General features: G+C 36.1%; 1 protein-coding gene across 4 annotated transcripts in view; it reads right to left on the bottom strand.

The window, feature by feature from the left end:
• Positions 1-19,944, bottom strand: part of GRIA2 (glutamate ionotropic receptor AMPA type subunit 2) — a 93,711-nt gene that overhangs the window by 8,398 nt on the left and 65,369 nt on the right. For all 4 annotated transcript variants that reach the window (XR_009962738.1, XM_062608245.1, XM_062608124.1 and 1 more), the window contains exons 7-12: positions 18,256-18,423; positions 17,866-17,970; positions 17,050-17,160; positions 15,742-15,948; positions 14,858-15,228; positions 10,699-10,897 (exon numbers count right to left, since the gene is read on the bottom strand). Coding sequence is in view for 3 of the 4 variants with exons in the window: in XM_062608245.1 (XP_062464229.1) it covers positions 10,699-10,897; positions 14,858-15,228; positions 15,742-15,948; positions 17,050-17,160; positions 17,866-17,970; positions 18,256-18,423 (1,161 nt within the window). In the remaining variant the exon portion in view is untranslated. The remainder of the gene's footprint in view (positions 1-10,698; positions 10,898-14,857; positions 15,229-15,741; positions 15,949-17,049; positions 17,161-17,865; positions 17,971-18,255; positions 18,424-19,944) is intronic.

Below are 19,944 nucleotides of genomic sequence, written 5' to 3'. Positions count from 1 at the left end.
TCCTGCTGCTGTTGCGCACTTCCCTGGAAGCAGAGCTACTAGCTGTGCAGGATGCTCAGTCTTGTCCTTTCTTAGTCCACTCGGGCTTGGACTCAAAATCCCCAGCCTCATATGAAGGAGCTCAGTCTTCGCTGAATTCTCATTCTCTAAACTTGCTCTCTCATTAAACACAGATGCTCCATGCCACTTCCACAGTAAGTCAACACTCACTTGGTAGCATACATCCAACTTGCTAGGAGGGATTTACCACTACAAATTAAACAAGGGACATCAAGGTTCCAGTGTTATAAAAATTATTACAGTGCTACTTCATCAATTACCACAGGTTTGCTTTCTAAAAGGGAAAACTTAAAAGTTGGTGTAGAGCTGTCTTGCATTGCTCAATTCAACCAAAAGCAGTGTCATAATTTAAGCCCAGCCAGCAAGTCAGCCACTCTGCCCCCCCCCTTCCTTCCCCAACTCCCAGAGGGATGGGGAGAAGAATCAAAAGAATGTAACTCCCACAGGTTGAGATAAGAACAACCCAGTATCTAAGTTATAACACAAAACCACTACTGCTACCACCAATAATAATAATAATAATAAGGGAAATAACAAGGGAAGAGAATACAACCACTCACCACCCGCCAACCGATACCCAGCCCGACCTGAGCAGTGATCTAGTCATTCAGGGTAGCTGCCCCCAGTTTATACATTGGGCAAGATGTGCTAGTTTGGGTCAGGTGTCTGGTCTCTGCTTCCTCCCGGCTTCCCCTCCTCCCTGGCAGAGCATGAGACTCACAAAGTCCTTGGTCAGAGTAAACATTACTGAGCAACAACTGAAAACACTATTATTATCAGCATTGTTCTCAGGCTGAGAGTCAAAACCACAGCACTGCACCAGCTACTGAGAAGGAGAAAAATGACTGCTACTGCTGAACCCATTAGCTACAACATACATCCGGGTGCCCATCAATTCAACTTCATTAGGAAGTGCTTTGATCCCATGTTGTAGAAGACAAGAGGTTATGCTGGCATTTAAACCTTATTTTATTCTTGTACAAACACTCAAATACTAAACAAATAAGCCTTCTTTATTCCATTTAGGCAACTGTCATGAACAGGTTCATAAACTGACAACTGCCTTTTCTTACTCCACTGTTTCCTGGTTTACTGAAATGAGCTTTTACAGATTTTGATATATATCAAGTAACAGAGGTCTAGCAAAGTCTCTTCTGCTTTTGTTCATTCAACCTTAAAAAAGAAAAAGCATCAAAAAAAAAAAAAAAAGAGAAAAAGTAACAGCTGGACAGGAAAAGGCAGAAGGAACTCTTAACAAGGAAAATTTTCCCAAATGGTCAAGTGTTAAGAAGGAACTTCCCACTAGATGGCTCACAGACTCCTTGCTGTATAAATGCAGGTAGGAATACCTGACCCAGCAACCATGGAAATAAAAATCCGTCATGAAAACCACTAGAAAACAGCACTCAGAATTAGCCATGACTTAGTCCTCTGCAGCCATTAAAACTGGAATTCATACAGCTCAGAGTCTTGATCCCTACCTAGTCCTTGACCTTGTCTAGACTCATAAAGTAAGAGCAATGAGCCATTACCTAAGGGATACATGCGACTTCTAAGGCTTCTGTTTATACTGCTACACAACATATTTAGTAATAGGTTGTTTTCAGAAGTGTGTCACTTTATTTCCTTCAGTATTTTGTTTTCAGAATTTGTCTTTTATTTGAAAGGTACAGCTTAAGGATGTAGAAGGGCAGTGTTAAGATACCTTCGTCTAGGATTTTGTATACACACACTCACTCACAAAGCCAAAATTCATAAAAACAAGCATGTATACTTACCCTAATTCAAATACATTGCGAAAATATAGTCATTTAAATCTGGACAGTGCTATATATGACCATATATGTTATTCCTACGCAATCACCTTCATTTCCCTAAACTGCATTCACGCAGTCATCAACAATAGCAGACTAAACCATGAGGAAAGAGAATTCTTGTGAATGCAGGATGCCCAGCATGCAAGTTGGGCTTTCACACTTCTTTCCTATCTCCTCTTTCTTTAAAAGCACCAAAACCCTAAAAGGATACCAGTGCTCCATAAAAACCACCACGACTTGCTATCAGCTATCCAAACAACAGAGCCATTGTAGATTGCTTGTATTATTTGAATACAAGAACATAAGACTATGGAAATAACCTGCACTGCTCTGAATTACTGTGGCTGTTTGCTTCTGCAAGGTGACACTCCAATGTATACATGAATTGTTAAAAGCTGTTTAAAACCTTGGTATTACAATCAACACTAACATAATAGTACAAGACCCTAATGTTCACAATGAGCACTTTTTCCTCCTATTCTCTATCATTTATTTACTAGGAAAATCAAGCAACTGATACAAAAATGTCCTAGGAGCTAACACTTTTTTTTTTTTTTCAGTATCATGTCACCACTGGGCATTTTGACTATGAAAATTATTATTACTACAAAGTACACATTCCATTTAAATGTAAAAGACTACCTTCATTAAGAAGCTCATTAGGAAATTAAATTATGCAAAGCCTTATCAAATTAATTAACTGTATTTTGTGGGTCATCAGATAACTTCTCCATTTTGTCATTTAAAGACCTATTATTCTTAAAATTGGGGTGCTGTAATTAGCATGTCTGACAGAAATAGCTCCTCAGACTACTAACTCGAATACTCCATACTCCATCATTCTATTGGATGATGATCTTGTACTGCAGGAGCAGAACTTTAGTTCTCAAATATGGTTTCTGTAACCATTTTGTTGACCTTCCATAATTAATAAAAGGTCAGGAACTGGTATTGTCACCAGTAGCTAGAAAGTGTAACAACAAATGCATTTTGCCAGTTCACACAGTAAAGCAACTATTGATACGTCCAAAAATGCAGAAAAGGACAAAACTAGTTTTTCAGCCTCTTTATTAGCTCAAAATTAAGTACTTTAAAACACTTAACCTTGTTTATACTGGGTGAACACTCAAGCTGAATGAAAGTTCAAACAGATGGAAGATCTAAATTTTGTAATATATTGATAATTTTACTAAGCACTGGTAAAAACTAGTTATATGTTCTTAAGATTTAGTTTTATGGCTTTCCAGTTTTCATTAGTTGAGCTACTTCAAATATCTTTAATATACTTGGTCTTCTAATAAAAACTGTAAAAATTCTACCACAAGAATCTATTCCTCAAAAGCCTACTTAAAATCATTTTCTCCAAGAATGTACAAGATAAGGACTTTATGTCATCATCATATTCTTCAGGTGAATTGAAGAGTTAAGTTTTCAAGACGAGATGTTAGTGTTAAAGTTTCACAACCATTTAACTCCTCTTAAGATATTTGCTGAAATAACTCCTTCTCTGAGACTTAATTTCAAGAGAATCATAATTGTTCCCCGTCATTCAGCATATCCCTAAAAATCAAAGAAGACTGTTTCAATGTCATTTCTTAAAAAACTCATAAATGTCACACAAACTAATTTCCACAATGATGACCTAAATCCATCTGTTCTTTTTGAGGTCCTAGTCACAAGGAAAATCTGCTGTCCACTCCTAGAACTAACTTTACTGTAATAAACCTATTGATAGAGGGACAGCTACATATCATGCTGCATTATCTATTACTACAGCTTTGCCACATCACTATAGTACAAATGTGGATTTGTAAGAGTGATTTTGATTTTGGCAGGGAAAACCTGGTAACATAAAGGAAACAGTATGTCATATAAACTGAACTGAAAAAATCAGCAACAGATTTTCAAACCTCTTGAGAAAAAAGATAATACGAGTAACGAAAGTACATCTGCTGTGTGGTGGGAAGAAATGCAGAGAACAAAGACACCTACACATAAAAACAAAGACCATCTACAAGTAAGACCATAATCTAAATGCATACTTTTAGCCTTGCCTTTTTTGCTGAGATCAATGCAAAAGAAAACAGGAATGAGGGTACAGGAACAGAAATGATCAAAACAAGATGGATGCAAACCAAAAAGAACTTATTGCACTCATACTGTGGAAGGAGGAATAAACTACATCTCAGAACACAAAAGCACTTTCTCAAGCAATTGCAGATCTGTAGTGAACTGCAGGTGCTACTCCTGGCATCCAGAACCATAAACATAATGACTAGACTTAACAAGAATGGAAAAGCAGTCAAAGAGACTACTGCTTGTTTGGTCTGTAGCATGCACAGCTTCAGATGTAATTTTTTAGTGAAAAAATGAAATCATTAGGAACTTTTCCTAGGAAAGGAAACTGGGGTATCAAAGCACATCAAGCCAGACAAAGGAAAATTATTTATTTGTTATATATGGGAAGAAGAAAATTCTGAGCACTAGAATCATCGAAATTAAATGAAACCTTCCAGTTCAAAAGCATGGTCCAGCACTTTGGGACCAATAAGAAAATCTGCAATAAAATTGAAGACTTTCAGTTGATAAAAACCAGGACAAACGCAAATCTATCACTATTATCAAAATGATTGACAGAAAACAGTGTGATACGATTGGGTGAAAGTTATTTCCAGAGAAGACAGAGAAATATTAATGCCTTTTTACAAAGCATTGCAGAGATCTCAGATGGCATACAATGTACATCTCTGTTCAACCACATCCAGGGACAATTAATTCAAACTATGACACACACAGAAGAGCTATGAGATGACTGAGGACCAAAATGTCTTGCTTGGAAATCACAAATAAACAGTTTTGTTGACAGAGATGAAAGCTCAGAAAAACAACCCCATACTAGATTTGTATTAATGCATCTGGAAAATAAATGCTGAGATGAAAAAAGAAGTACATAATAAATACAAATGTACTGTAACAATTGAGGATAAACTAGTTACAAATACATTTTGACTGGAAAACGAAAGCATGTTTCTAACCATAACAAGTGTTGTATTATGGAGTAATCTGCCCCCAGGAGTAGTCCAAATGGAACTTATATGCATTCATACTTACTTTAGTGTGTTATCAATTTATAAAATAAATTACATAGCACTGGAGAATCTTCAAACTGTACTGCTGCAAATTAATTTCAGCCTGGCCAAAATTACCTACTGCAGAGCATACTTTCATTAGAACATCTAAGAAAACTTGATGAAAGCTTGAAAGAGAATATCAGGGGTATGTTTCTTCTATCAGACACAATTTTCTCCATACAAACAAGGAAAGAAAATTCTATTAGAAAGGAATACATTTTATTTTTAATAAATATTATGCAAATACTAATTCTAAATGAATCTTTCTGAGTAATGTATCTAACAAGGTTTCTGAGGCACCACAGTGTTTTGGTCACTGGGCTCACTGAGCTGCTTGCGAAAGACATTAGGATCTTGGGTAACAGGGAGAGAGCAGAAAATGAAACCTGGAAAATAACAAAAAGGAATGCTTTGAGGGAAAAAGTAAGTATTGATTGCTGCATTCTTTCTTTTAAGAGTACTTTCACAATAGCCTAAATCAATTCTTTTGTGTCTTGTCCTGATACAAGGATCACAAAAAAAAACACCAATAAAACACTGAAAATTAATCACTTGAACCCTCTAGACTACAAAAGAGTATAGCTGTACTTTCACCAATATGTTACTGGATGCAAAGGGCAGTCTTTCCATTATTTCAGCTCTCAGATCTGCCTCTCCTCAGTATTTCAGCTACATACCTTTCTTTTTTTCCTGTCAAATTGAAAAAGCCAAACCCATACTCTCTAATCCTATCTCTTCTGCAGATTCATGAAATTCCAGCCCTATAGCCACTGCTTCTTAAGGTACCATGTAGAGCCTGTGGCAAAAGTCACCAAACATTTCATAAGTGAGTTTTTTGTATCCTTTGCCTCTCAAAGGCTTCTGTGGAGCTAGTCAAAATTTAACCTCTGGAAACATGGGTTCTACAATTCTTCTACATCTCAAACTTCAAAAATTAAAGCTGAAGTCTGAATCAAAATGTTTTACCTCAATTACATTTAAAAAAAGTCAGAGTGTTTCCTTTCTGCTCACTGGTTTTAGAGATTTCCTGTGAGGTTGTTTTAGGAGCTCAAATATCTTGATGAGCATAAAACAGGTTGAGGTTCACAGACTGCTGTGTGATTTCTCTCTTGTAATTTCTTGTAATAAAATAAATAACTTTATAAGTTAAATTTCAAAGTAGTTATACATCTAGAGGCACTGGACCACTTTGAAAATCCTCAGAAAAAGACAGTAATACTATCTTCAGGCCAAACCTTCTTTGCCTCTCAACAAACACTTTTACAGGAGAAAAAACTCAAAAGGTCTTGTCAGCTTTTACGTTTAATGCTGGCTAGTCACTATAGAAGAGGAATTCTTTACAAGACAGCAAGGATTACCTTTCCAACATTTTTCTCACGCCCAACTCCTCATTCTGTAACTCTTGCCTATTAAGCAAGAATAAGCAACTCTTCCAAAGTCTTTTCAGTGAAAGCTAAAGAATACTTCTTTGTTATGAAGCAGTTCTGCTTGCTTTTACTTTGGCAGAGGATCTACTATTAAAGGCCATCAAAACAGAATGAAACAGATTGATATGTCCATGTCATGCTGTTGGTTCAAAAACAGGTCTAGAGATTTTAAATGAAAAACAATGTAGACAGAATGTAAGTTAGTCTAATTACTGCTCTACATGTCATTTTTCCTTTCTGAGATGCTTTCTTATCTTACACATGGGACCAGCTGCAATCCATTTTTTAAAGTGGAAAAAAGGAAGCATGACTGATTTCATTTGTCAATCAGGTCGGGTTTGTACATATTTTTGATGAACAGAGCCAGGCATACAGCAAACACGATAGAACTGTAGAAGTAATCAGCTTCTGCTTTCTTTGTATCACGTTGATAGTAACTTTAAGTGTGTCTTCAAGCAAAGAAATGTTCCAGTGAATGTTAAGCTTACTTACACTGTTGTACTTTGGTTTTTTCTTCCAGTGCTGTAGCCCATGAAAGTAAGCATGGCAACTTCAGGAGTTAACACATACAGACAATGGTTTAAAATTAATCTCTGCAGTGTAGGTGAGCAGTAGTCCATCTTCTTGGGCTAGCGACATTTTTTTTTCCTTTCAAAGTTCAAGTATGTGTCTTGGATAATGCATACATCAACAGCATTTCCAACAGCAGCTGAGAAATCATTGAAGGTTAAAAATACTGTGTGACTGTGGATAGTGTTAATAGTACATACTGGAGTGATGAAATTCCATCATCCTACCATTTACTGCTCCATCAAGTAGTATCTGTGATGTGAGAATTATACAGATGATATGCCTATAGAAGACCAACTGAAATGACGCCTGGATCTTCCAGTCCTATTGACATCCTGACCATTAAAATCCATTAGTGATTTCAGAAAAGTGATACACTTCCAGAAAACCACAGCCACACACATTTTCTTCAATGTTATGCCTGTTATTTCAGGTTGGAAACCCAAGAAAAAGAAAATGCAACAGGAATGCACTATATATATATGTGTGCATATATATATGCTTACGCTTTCAGTTGGACTAAGAACACTAAAAGCACCAAACCCACTAAGAACATTAAGACAGAGGCACTACTAAGTATCAGAAGTGCTAAGTATACCACTCAGTGGAACAGAATTCTGAAGACTTGGATCGTACTCACAGTTCTACTATTAGCAACTTTGAGATCTCCTGAGGAAAAGTACCACATAGTCTGGTATTTACAAATATATAATCAAGACACCAGATGGTTCTGCCATTAAAGAAGAAATGTATACCTATAACATTATTACTAAGATGTAATAGTTTCCTGCTAATGATTACTATTCAGTAAAGCTCTAATTATCTTTCTCTTTTTTTTTTCCTTTTTACAATTACTGTTAAATCCATTATTTCCACAGTGGTATTTTCTGTGCAGGCATGTAGGACGTACCAAGCTTCTGCTTTTCACCTTAAAGTAGTACTAGGAACACTAGAGTACAATGCCTTTTTAGCCCTTTTTTCTCAGTTACGTTTCTTGATTCAGCGCCAACTGATGCTCTGCTCACTGTTGGCAGGAGTGCCTCCTACTAGCTTGTACTACCTTTAAAGCTAAGGAGTCTGTACTCAAAAATAGAGTAAAGTGCAAAGGCAATACATACTTTGTCATGCGTGCCAAGGCTGTTATCTCCAAGTCAAGCAACATGGACTAGCTTGCATGCCTACTGTCATACTGTCTGTAGGGTGTGTGGTGAGCCACTATCTTTCCTCCACATGGGTTTTTCTAACCTCTGTCTGGATTCCTCTACTCACCATGGTAGCTACTGGAGTTAGCTACAGCCATTACAGACATGAACTGGTATGTACCTATGGTAGGTGGCTGAAAGCCTAGAATCCGATAACAAAACGCAGAACACACTAATAGGATGTCCCTGACACACCCAAACTAATGTGACATCTCAACAAGTTCTTGTCATTTAAGCAGTCATAGAAACTGAACAAAGACTTGAACCCCTTCTTTCAATCAACATTCCATACATATATATTCAGCTATTTAGGGTAGGATTTTCCAGCTAACTTTCACCATCTAGCTTATTGTTGAGAATTCCTTCTTGGAAAACGATCTTTTTCACTTACGTAAAATACAATCAGAAAACATGTTTTAGTAGCAAAGAAAATTCAGTCTACTGGTTTCATCCCCAGAATTGTTTTAAACCCCAGTATACAAAGATGCCTAAATTTTGTGCCATCCCAGGAGTTAGGGGTCTACTGGTAAAGATTTACATCCAGTATACATTCCATCAATAGAAAAAAATCTTGCAAATAATGCCACTTCTTGAAGAAAACAGACTAACTGAAGTAAAAAAAACAATCAAGACAAAACCCCAAATGTTTCTTTTAATTCATGATGGTGATAAAGCCAGTCTATTTCAGCTTGCTGCTAGAAAAATACTCAGTTTTTTTTCAGGTTATATAAAAACCACACATCCACTCCCATCCAGTCACCATACAGAAATGCTCTAGGTGAAATTTTAGTCTCCTTAGTGCTAGAAAATGCTTTCACATTGCCTTGAGCAGAGAGTTTCACCCTTGAAACTTAAGTTTCAGGTCTCCTAGAAAGAAACTCTGACAGCTGTTACTTTTTGAAAAAAAAAAAAAATTAAAAAAATTGGACAAGCCTAAATGATTTTTAGCAAATAGTAGGTAGAGCCATCAGGGAAAGAAACTGCATTATATACAATACACCAGTTTGTTTGTGATAGTAATTGCTGAGAAGAGATTTCCAGAGATGATTATAGCCTTGTTCGTGCAGAGCAAAAGCTAACTGAATAAAAAGTAAAGAATACGCTCTCACAAAGCTTCACCTGATTTTTACACAAATTATTAATCCTTAGGCAATCATCAGAAACACTAGTTTGGCAAAAGTGTAATTGGAAAGATGTATGTATGTGCTAGGACCACAAAACCTACATACTGATAGATACATGCAATTACAAGCATTTTTTGTTTTAAAAGAAAACTTAAAAATCTCTATAGCAAAATATTCAAAAGAACTGACCTACTGGTCTTTCACACTCAGTCCCCAGTATAGTCACGATCTAAAAGTTCTATGCTCACAAAACCAGAAACATGCATTTTTATTAACTCATACACCTGACGCTAGTTTTGGTTTAACCAATAGGAAAGTCATCAGCAGCTGGATCAATCATCAGAATCAGAAGATAATGGTTTTCTACAGTTGAAATACGTATGGCTCCTATTTAGTATGTTACCAGTTAAGTATGCATTACAAGATCCCGTGAAATAATGGTCTATTATAAACATAATCTAGCAGTTACTACTCTAACTATACAGTACCTAACAACTATTTGTAAAAGAACTTATTTCATTTTCATGGCAGGCTATGTTTGAAATGTAAAGTATTTTAAAATACTTTTGTTTTTTTAAACCCAGCACTATCATTATCCATTGAAAAACATAAAACCAACAGGTATTTCGTATTTGTAGTACTTCAGATCAATTTCCATCTTATAGGTAACACATGGATCACACAGACTAGGCCAAACCAACATGGTATTCCACCCAGCAGCCTTAGTGTCTTGCTCATTTGCTGGATGGGTTTCACCATGTTAGCTGGCTGGTGTCTTAAGGGCAGCCTGAGAGTCACACACTGGAAGAGATGAGACTGGAAGTCTCATGCATTTTTAAACCTGAAATACACAGAGGTAGAATGTGAGGACTGCTAGGCTTCCAAGGCATTACTGTAATGCAAATATAGTAGTGTTTCCAAAGGCAGGCATGGTTTCACTAAAGCAGCCAACAGGGTTGTTTCCCATTCCCATCTGCAAGCTTGAAAAATCATGTGAAATACGTATTAAAACATGACTGTGCACTTTCTTATGTCCCTGTTCACTGTGTGACTACCTAAAATATAGCACAGCTATTAAATAGAAAAATGACATCAACTCCCTTCTCTGAACAAACCTTGTTTTTTACTTCACAGTGGACTAGTTTTTAGGTAATTCCTTTCACTCACTTTTGCTTTGAATATTTCTAATATGGCCCTTTATTTACATATAGATAATAAAATGTAACAATAATGAAAAAACAGGAACACTTATACTTGTGAGTTAGGCTGCACATACCACATTTCTATAGCAACCTAAGGAAAACACATTTACATGAATAATTACCTATTTAAAACAAAACAGAAATCTAAAAAGTAGAAATTCTTACCCTAAAAAACTCTTTAGTGGAGCCAGAATCTAATGTTCCATAAGCAATTTCTGTTTGCTTGGAAAGATCCTCTGCACTTTCAATAGGAGACACCATCCTCTCAACCGTCAGGAAGGCAGCTAAGTTAGCCGTGTAGGATGAGATTATGATGAGGGTAAAGAACCACCACACACCTCCAACAATGCGCCCAGACAGGGATCTAATAACAAGTATGAAATGGATTTGTAAAGTGAAATGAAAGTCCTTAAAAGGAACACGTTATCAGTTTTATGCAAATGATGCATTATACTAAAAGGAAGCATTTCAGACTATCTTGTAGCACAGTTCTGCACACTAATGAGATGGGAAATCAAGACATACTCGACTACATTTCCTGAACCTTGCTGAAATCAGGACTCCAGAGCTTAGGGAGAATTTAGTGATACAGTTCTTCAAAGTTCTGAACACCCTGTAAGGAAACTGCTCCCATGATAATGTGCTGTATTGAACACATAAGCTTGTTGTTCTCTCTGAAGTGAATTTGTGTGACATTATGAAGAGAATCAAACAAAATGAGTGGAACAGTGCTTTCAGGTAAACCAGTATGCACTTAATTTTTAAATGCCTTTAGCTTGCTTAAGGTATTAGTGCTTTTCCTAAGACATTCAGACAAAGACTGATTTCTACAAAACAACAGCTGCTGTGGACAATCTACACTGAGAAACAAATAGCATTATTTGCAATAAAAACTGTCTCCAGGAAGATCCATAAACTGAAAAGTGCACAAAACTTTTGAAGGATACAAGCATTTAACAAACCGAGGACTAGACATGAAACAATCAGTGATAATACAGAAAAATGGTGAGAAAGTATATTTTTAACTACTAATAATCTGAGGTTTTTAACAGCAGCAGGTGGGCGTGTATGGATCTTTGCTTTGCATCTCCTGCTCAAGAAGAGAGAAGAAAAGAGAACTCAAGAAAATTTATAATATAAAACAGTATAGAAATTTAACCAGAGAAATTCAACAATTTTCAATACTAGAAAATAGAAAAAGAAATACTCATATTGCATTATTGTCACACTTGACATTCTTCTAAATGATCCTTTAAACTTTGAAATTACTTACTACTTTGTTTCCAAACAAGACATTATAGAAGGAGTACATAATCTTTGGAGATGTGCTTAATTATTTGGCAGAAATGTGCATGTAGTTGAAAGTCTAGTACTAAGGCGTTGCAGTAGCTTAGGTATGTCTTGATGTGTCTCCTCTATCTATTAAGTAAACAATTACAGATCACTCACCCAGCCTACTGTATTGTGAATTTAACTTCAAACTAATTCTGACATAAAATATATAGATAGATATAACTACATATATATATATATATATACACATTTAAACACGATAGTTATGTGAAGCTGAGTTATTAAACTGGGAAGAGAAATAAATAGAACTGATTCTGGACAAATTATTTTTACTAACAGCTATTGTATAAAACCTCTGTCATAATTCAGACATTAGAAGAGTTATTCCACGTCACATCAGACTCACAAATTCACTCTACCACATGAAAATCACGTCAGATAAGGTCCAGAATAGGTTATTAAAATGGACCATAGAAAAGAAACTATTTCAACTCCTTCTAAACTGAGATGTATTCTGAAAATGTGCTTTGTTACCTTTAAGAAAATATACATTTTGACATGGAGGTTAATTTGAGCATAAAGTATTTCTGCAATTAAAAGATTGAATTCTATGATAAATCCATATTTTCAAGGTAAAATCTCTGAAAATGTGTATTTCATAACTGCCAATCATATGGCACTTTCTGTTGTACTGATGACACCTGCTATAACTGATATTGATCTTTTAAAGCCCATTATCTGTCAGGAACAAAGCTGCCACCGACTTTGTAAGAAAAGAAGAAGCTCAATGCCAGTACAGGTATTAGGCTCCCACATGACATTTTGTAAGTGAAATTTTGGCATTTGTATACCAAATTTTCCCAAAAGGTCTATTCTAGTTAACTCAATAATTTCTTTCTTTAATGTACATTTCTAAGTTTCTAAAGATTTATAATTATATGCTAGTATGAACCCACACTTTACAAGCACCTCATTCATCAGATCATTAAATACTAAGTAACAATTTCTGTGCACAATTACCTAAATTTGTGCTCTGCATCTTTTACTTCAAAAGGTTTTATATGGCAGTACTGAGAGTACATGCACATCTCAAAAAGATGAGGAAAACTTTGCTGTAAGTTATTATCAATAATAATAATTTTAATTATTTTATTCTACGTTATTGTTTCTCTGCGACCCATGATGGCAACATGGGGATTGCAGACCAGTTTCCAGGTGATCTAGTCTTACCCAGAACCACCTTTTATTTCAGAGTCAGGAAGTCCGAGCTCTAGCCCTGTCTACTCTAAAATTCTTACAGTGGTTGTAATTTTTTATTAGAGAAATAGTGGAAATAGTGCAAAATTTAACTTTACAAAATATATTTTTCTGATGTCTGAAAATGCCTGAAAATACTCCGATTCATTTGCCAGGAGTTCAAATTCCATAGTGACAGTTTTGCTGCAGGAACAAAACTAACTGAGAAGTTTTCAGTCCTTTTCTATTTTTATAATAAACAGATAACACACATAACTAACCAATTTCCTCAAAAATATGTTTGTAATGAAGTGCTGTTAAACACTTCACTGAAACTAAATGCTGAATCTCCAAAATGATTCGAGTTTCATGCACTTTTTATGATGAACATTTACAATCATTATTCTTAGATCACCCTTCAAAAGTTATCAAACCGTGCACAACAACTGCTACGCTTTAACAGCCAGTAAAATAACAATAATAAAAAAAAAATCATTATTCTACTATGGCCTTGATGCAATCAAAATAATTTTGTAGCTAACAGGGGATTTTGCAGACAACTAAACTTGTGAAGTGTGTAATCGACACAAAAACCCCACAGGACTAAAATTAACACAGTTTCTCATGACCTCGAACAATTTGCTCTCTTCACTGTCTCATTTCTTGTATACAATTCTTACTGCATTATCTCCCAAATCCATCACATGCTGCATCATAAAGGCTGGCATACCTCACTGTGATATGCCAGACTTTACACAGAATTGCTGAAGTTCTCACACAATAAATGCTCTGTTATTTCTGCAGTAGAATAACTTGAAAACCTCCGGTTGCCTTTTGGGATGCATGACTTACAGCTAAGAAATTCTCCCTTGGTGTGATTTTTTTTTGTTCACTGACCACCAGACTTACTAGAAATTGTGCTCTTTCCTGTCTTACTTTAGGATGTTTAGAAGGAAGTTATATTGCTTAATATAATTAAGTAGGTCTTCTGCTTTGATATCCTTAAACACGGTTGCCCTATTTCACTTGTTGCTATAATTCCGTCAAGCAGCAAGTAGTTATCTACCTAGCTACTTACCACCTTGCTGAATTAAGGCTAGAACCACTTGCACACAAGGGAAATAGAATATTTAATGAGCTGCAAAGGAATTAACTTAAGTGCCTTGCAGTTGTCCCTAATAAAGTAGGTGAAAATCCATGAGGAATTAAGCATTTATAAACTGGACCTTCAAATTCATTACAGTGATTTCCTCTGTGACTTTTCTAGAACTAGGTCATGGAAAAGCAGCAGTGTTTTGCAACTATTCATATGAAATTAGAACCATCACATGACTTATTTCAGTTCAAGGCTTGCCTGAAGAAAAACTGTTGTTATGTAGTTAGTTTTAGAGGGAAAGTTGCTGACTGTGTAGTTTGTGACTACTATGTTACCCTTTTTCCCATTACAGTTGTTGTGAACCATATGCACTGTCAACTGTAAAATGGGAATATGCAGCAAAAACACGGTACCCCTCCAAGAAGGCATGGAATGACTTGAACCTCATGCATTTTACAGTCTCTGCATGGTGCATATAGCTTCCCTTGGCAAATGTACGATCGACATTAAGACAGTATCGATCAAATACATCACATCCTCTGTCACAGACCACTGCTTTTATTTCTTCTGTGATTTTAGGGAGAGAAAAAACAGCAATTAATTTCTTTCCAAGAGTGAAAATACATGCACCATGAACCTCCTCTGGCTGAGACGGCCGAGATGAAAAATGCACAAAGTTGAAATGGGTAATTAACCAACCTTGGCGAAATATCGCATCCTTGCTGCATAAAGGCACCCAAGGAAAACCAGAGACTATTAAATATTCCAAACTCATTAGTTGATTCATTAGTTTGCGTTTCTCTTCCATCTTCAAATTCCTCAGTGTGCCACTCGTAAGGGCTAAATCTGCTGACCAGGAATAAAACTACACTGACCCCAATGTAGGCAAAAACAATGCACATCCAGATTTCATATGCTAATGGATCAAGAAATGAAAACACTCCTGGCTTGGACTTCTGAGGTTTCTTGATCATTATTGATATCCCCAGGCTCATAAAGGGCTTTGAGAAGTCAATCACCTCTTCTCTCACCAATGTTATAGTTAATGGAGCGATTGCAATATCGGCTTTCTGTAAAGGAAGAAAAAAGGCAAATAATAGCTAATACAATGAACAGAGCAAATAGTTGTTTAGTTTCTACTGCATTTCACAAATGGGAAATAGGACAGCAGAGACACTGGCAACACTCGTTTCCACCAAGCACGTCCTATGGAGAATTTCAGAAAATTTTAGTTGAAACTCTTCTTATTGAAATACATATAACCATATGGTAGGCATATTGCAAGCTTCCCTTTTTACACATGCCCTTTTAAAAGTATATGACGTTTAAAAGTTTTAGCACAATACACTGCCTTTCACCTGGCCAGAAGGATGAAACATGCACTCGCTTCCCCCCAGCTTCATTTGCAAGATTTACAATCTAATTCTATGGTTTACTTTCAAACTTCTTCATGTCAATACAAAATACTAATTCTCTATCAAAGTAATTAGTCAATTTTCCTCTATTCTACAGAGAAAACTAAACCAAACCCCACTCCTTCCATCATTAATCTTTAATAGCTTTATTATAAAAGGTATTCTTACCCCATAAACAAGTTCTCCAACCATCCCATTCCAGATTTTCGTGTCTGCATCCCTTGCCCCATACTTGCCATCCCCAACAATCGTGAGCTTGTATTTGAATCCACAGTGTTTAGCAATTTCTGTAGCTAAGTCCACACAATAGCCCTCATATCGATCATTTCCTTCAAGCATTTCGTGATTTTTCTTCATCATGACGTATGGGGATTCCTGCACAGAAAGAACTTGCCTTAGCTACTTGGTAGAGACAAGATACATCAGTTGTGCACTTCATAGATTAGTAAGTTTTCTTTTACATGTGAAAAAAAGAGAAGATAACATCTGAATCATACATGCTATGTATATGTTAGCTGTTAATTATTAATGTGAAATGTCCTTAACACATTTAAATACTGCATTTTCTAGAGTCATACACAAAAACAATACTTACAGGTATAGTGATTCCCAGCAGTATGTTAATAATGACCATGAATGTTAACAGGAGTTATGCATTCAGAGAAGAAAGAGTAAATTCCAAAATCAGTTTCTCTCATACAGTTTGGATGGAAGAAGGCAATGGTACTTAGTTGCTTTTGTTGTGGTCTTAAATAGAAGAAAATTGCTTCCTATTTCACAACCGCATCCCTCCCTGGAAAACACTTTAGGCTCTCCAGGCTATATCTTTATTGAATTACTATACAAACAGTAGGTAAGATACCAATAACTATGTAATAAAGTTCTATCATCAGCAAAAGTGGTGATGAGTCATAAGTCATATTAATGTATCTCCTCTTGGCTCTGTTGTTACTGAACAATTCTTGCATCCACCAAAACTCCTACACTAGCCTGTGACTCGTCCAAACTGATAAAGAAGCTGTGTAACTTACAAAAAAATACTGTTCTGTGACAGTACAGAATGTTATTTTCTAGAACCAGAATACAACTTTTAATGTTTTGTTTTACAATACACCAATCTTAGCAGCTACAATTCTGAAGCATAAGAACCGGTCTCTTTGTTGGATGGCAAAATCTGTTCTCTAAAACTAGCACTATGGTTCTGCTTCTCAAAGTTCCTTTCCTTTGAGAGCAGGTATTTAGTTTCCACTTTCAGATCTAAAAATTGTAACTTTCTAGGTTGTTCAAACAATGACTGTTGTCTTCTACAGAAGAAAACCACATACATTTCCTTAGTTTCCAGATTTTATTTATGCATCATGAGTAACAGGTCACAACCTCCAATAATAATAAGACAGTGTATTTAAACTAACATAATGACAGGAAACAAATGACTGTAGGACAGACTGTCTTCTGACAAAATATGAGGTTAATTACCAAAATAGTGGTGACAATAATAGTCTTATTCTCTAGTCCTGAAGATTCATTTCCAAGAGGGCCATCAAGAGGATTCACAACCATTTTGTCCACTTCACTCCAATATCCAATCTAAAGAGAGTTTATAGGATGCACAGACACCAGTGAATATGAACTTTTACAGAAAAGGTAAAAGCATGTTATTACTATGCCTTTGATTTACACCCACAGAGAACTATTTTAACTATGTTTACCAGTGTAAATATATCTGATTATGTAAAGACAATAACAAATAGTTAAAAGAATGAACTAATGATATTTGTTCAGATCAATTTGTCTAATACATGCCCACCATATTCATTCATGTGTCAACAGGTTTCAGTATCAACATCACACACTGTAGGACTGAAAGGGTTACAAAATAGTCCAGACTAGGAAGAAATGAGAAACTGGCTTTTCCTGAAACATTTGGAATTAAAGCAGAAAGACAATCACATTTAAAGAAACACCTCTGAAAAGCTGTATTTGGCATCTGACATTCAGAAGCATATTTCCCCAAATACTGGCTCACACATAGCAATTCAGATCAGAAAACAAAAGGTTTAATCCACAAAACTGAAAGGAAAATATCTACAGTACTTACCAGAAATAACTCATATTTGTTAGAAAGAAAGAATACTTATTTTAACTTTGTTATGAAAGACCATTGTAGAGTACAGCTGTAACAAAATATTATCACAACTTATGCTTTAATTAATCTAGTTTTTCATTACCTACCTTAACCTGCTGCTTAGCACCATAAAACCTTTAAAGACACTGTAAGACAATTCAAATTACCTTCCGAGGACCAGTACTTTTGAGTTCCATGACATTTATTGTAAAATTGATTCTCTTTCCGTTCTGATCAAACTTTATATTCCCTGTTAGACCTTCCACCTGAACCTATGCAGACAAAGATGAAAGTGGTAGAAAAATTACGTTTGCCTCTTTTTAGAAAATGCATTCTGTGGTTCCATAAATAATTCAAAAAAACTATTTCAAAAACATTCAGTACAGACTGTTTCCCATAGGCAATATATTATCTTAGTATGAGACATTCTTGAGGAGTTCACTTCCGCATAATTCCAGCAAGAGCCAGGCAGGTTAGGAGACTGGAAGGTTCTTTTCAAGCACTTATAGAGAATTTCACACATGCACTCATCCCAGCATTCACTGCAAGGAAGCTACCTGTTTCAATGCCCTTTCTATTTCTACACCATGACCCCAGGGTACAGCTGGATTTGCAAGACAATCTCCAGCATTTCCTCTTCTGGAGATCTCAATCCTCTGTTTACGTAAATTACGGAAAGCTTCTGTCATCACTTGAACAGCATCATAGGTCAGAGCAGATGTATACTGAAAAGAAGTGAAAATATTTAATTAAAAAACAGTTTCAGCTTCACTACATCTTGCAATCCACGCATTAATCCATTAAGCACAAAAACAGATTAAAAAGGACAATAAGATATACTTGAAATCAGAACAGTTTTTCTTTAGTTTGGAGATGCCTGGTCTGGACAGGAGGACACTACCTTCTGAGGGGTATCTAGGCAAATTAATGAAGTGTTCTCCCTCAGACTGACTACTGGAAGTGCTAATAAATCTAAGACAAGAAGATTTATAGCTGTTTCCAGCGTGAATTACATTTCTTTCTCATTACAACTGTGTAACAACGCCGTGGGCAGATACGGCTGGAAGTCCATAGAGGTGAAAGGGGGAAGAAAGAAAGAATTTCCACTCTTTAACTTGAGCTGGCCTCTAAAAATAAGAAATTGTTCCTCTGACTACACTCATCATGTAGATGAATTTATATACGGATTTTAGACTACATCTCCTCCTCCAACATATACACACACAAAACCAAACAACATATACAAATATAACTGTTCAATTTAACTTAACAAAACTCATGGGTAACTATTTTCAAGTACATAATACTTGAAAATATCATGCAAAAACAGTGTCACACCCCATGTGACAAACAGTGTCAACACCATGGAAAAACAGGGTTTGAGCTGAGACGTCTGGAAGAAGTGGTGCCCCCTCAAAGAGCAGTATAGGCGAGGAAGCGCCCCACATTCCTAATCTGACACAATGTAAGCAGCTTTACAACTTTTGAGACACCAGGGAAGATTCTGGTGGAATCGCATGCATTAGAAACTGGGGCTAAACAGTCAAAGACAGTTACCTTTAGCGACTGGAAAATTTTACACCTTAACTAACTGACTGAAGAGAAACCACATGTGCACGTACACTGATGACTGCATTAGATGGGCTTTAGGAATCCAGAACATTGCAATTATGCCAAATACAAGGAACATTTTTGGAAATATGGGCCAGAATATAACTACTTACAGCCTTATGAATTAATGCAATGATCCCTATGAAGGCTATTAGATGCTGAAAATATATACACTGTAAAGCAGAGATAAATGATATATTGGCTCTTTGCTTCAATGGCTCAGATTTTAATGAGAATTTTAATTAGCTAGCTCAAGTCATGCAGAAGTTTCTTGTAACCAAGGCAGGCTCCTGAACTGAGGTCACTTTTGCATGCAACTGTTAGACCTTGGAAGGAAGAAAAGGAAGGCTGAACTCTTTTTTTCAGATATGTAGTCTTACTGATTAATGTGAATCTTCTAAGAAAGTTCTCTCAAGGGCTTTACGGAAATCTTTAAAGGGACCAGAACAGCGGAAGAATGTAAGAAAAGACTGGTTGAAACAGATATTGCTCTCTACTACTGGAGTAGCAGTGATTAAGTGGTAGACATGGATTTGAAATGAGGAGAAGGTAACACGACGCTGACTCATTTTTTTGCAACTGACTGGCAATACTCCTTTAAGCATACCTCCTTGCAGTACAGAAACATACTGTAC

Source organism: Pezoporus occidentalis, unplaced genomic scaffold (assembly GCF_034315485.1).
Source record: "Pezoporus occidentalis ecotype Australia unplaced genomic scaffold, CSIRO_AGI_Poc_V1 ctg1, whole genome shotgun sequence".
In the NCBI taxonomy this organism is placed as follows: domain Eukaryota; kingdom Metazoa; phylum Chordata; class Aves; order Psittaciformes; family Psittacidae; genus Pezoporus; species Pezoporus occidentalis.
This window is presented reverse-complemented; position numbering and strand designations above follow the sequence as displayed.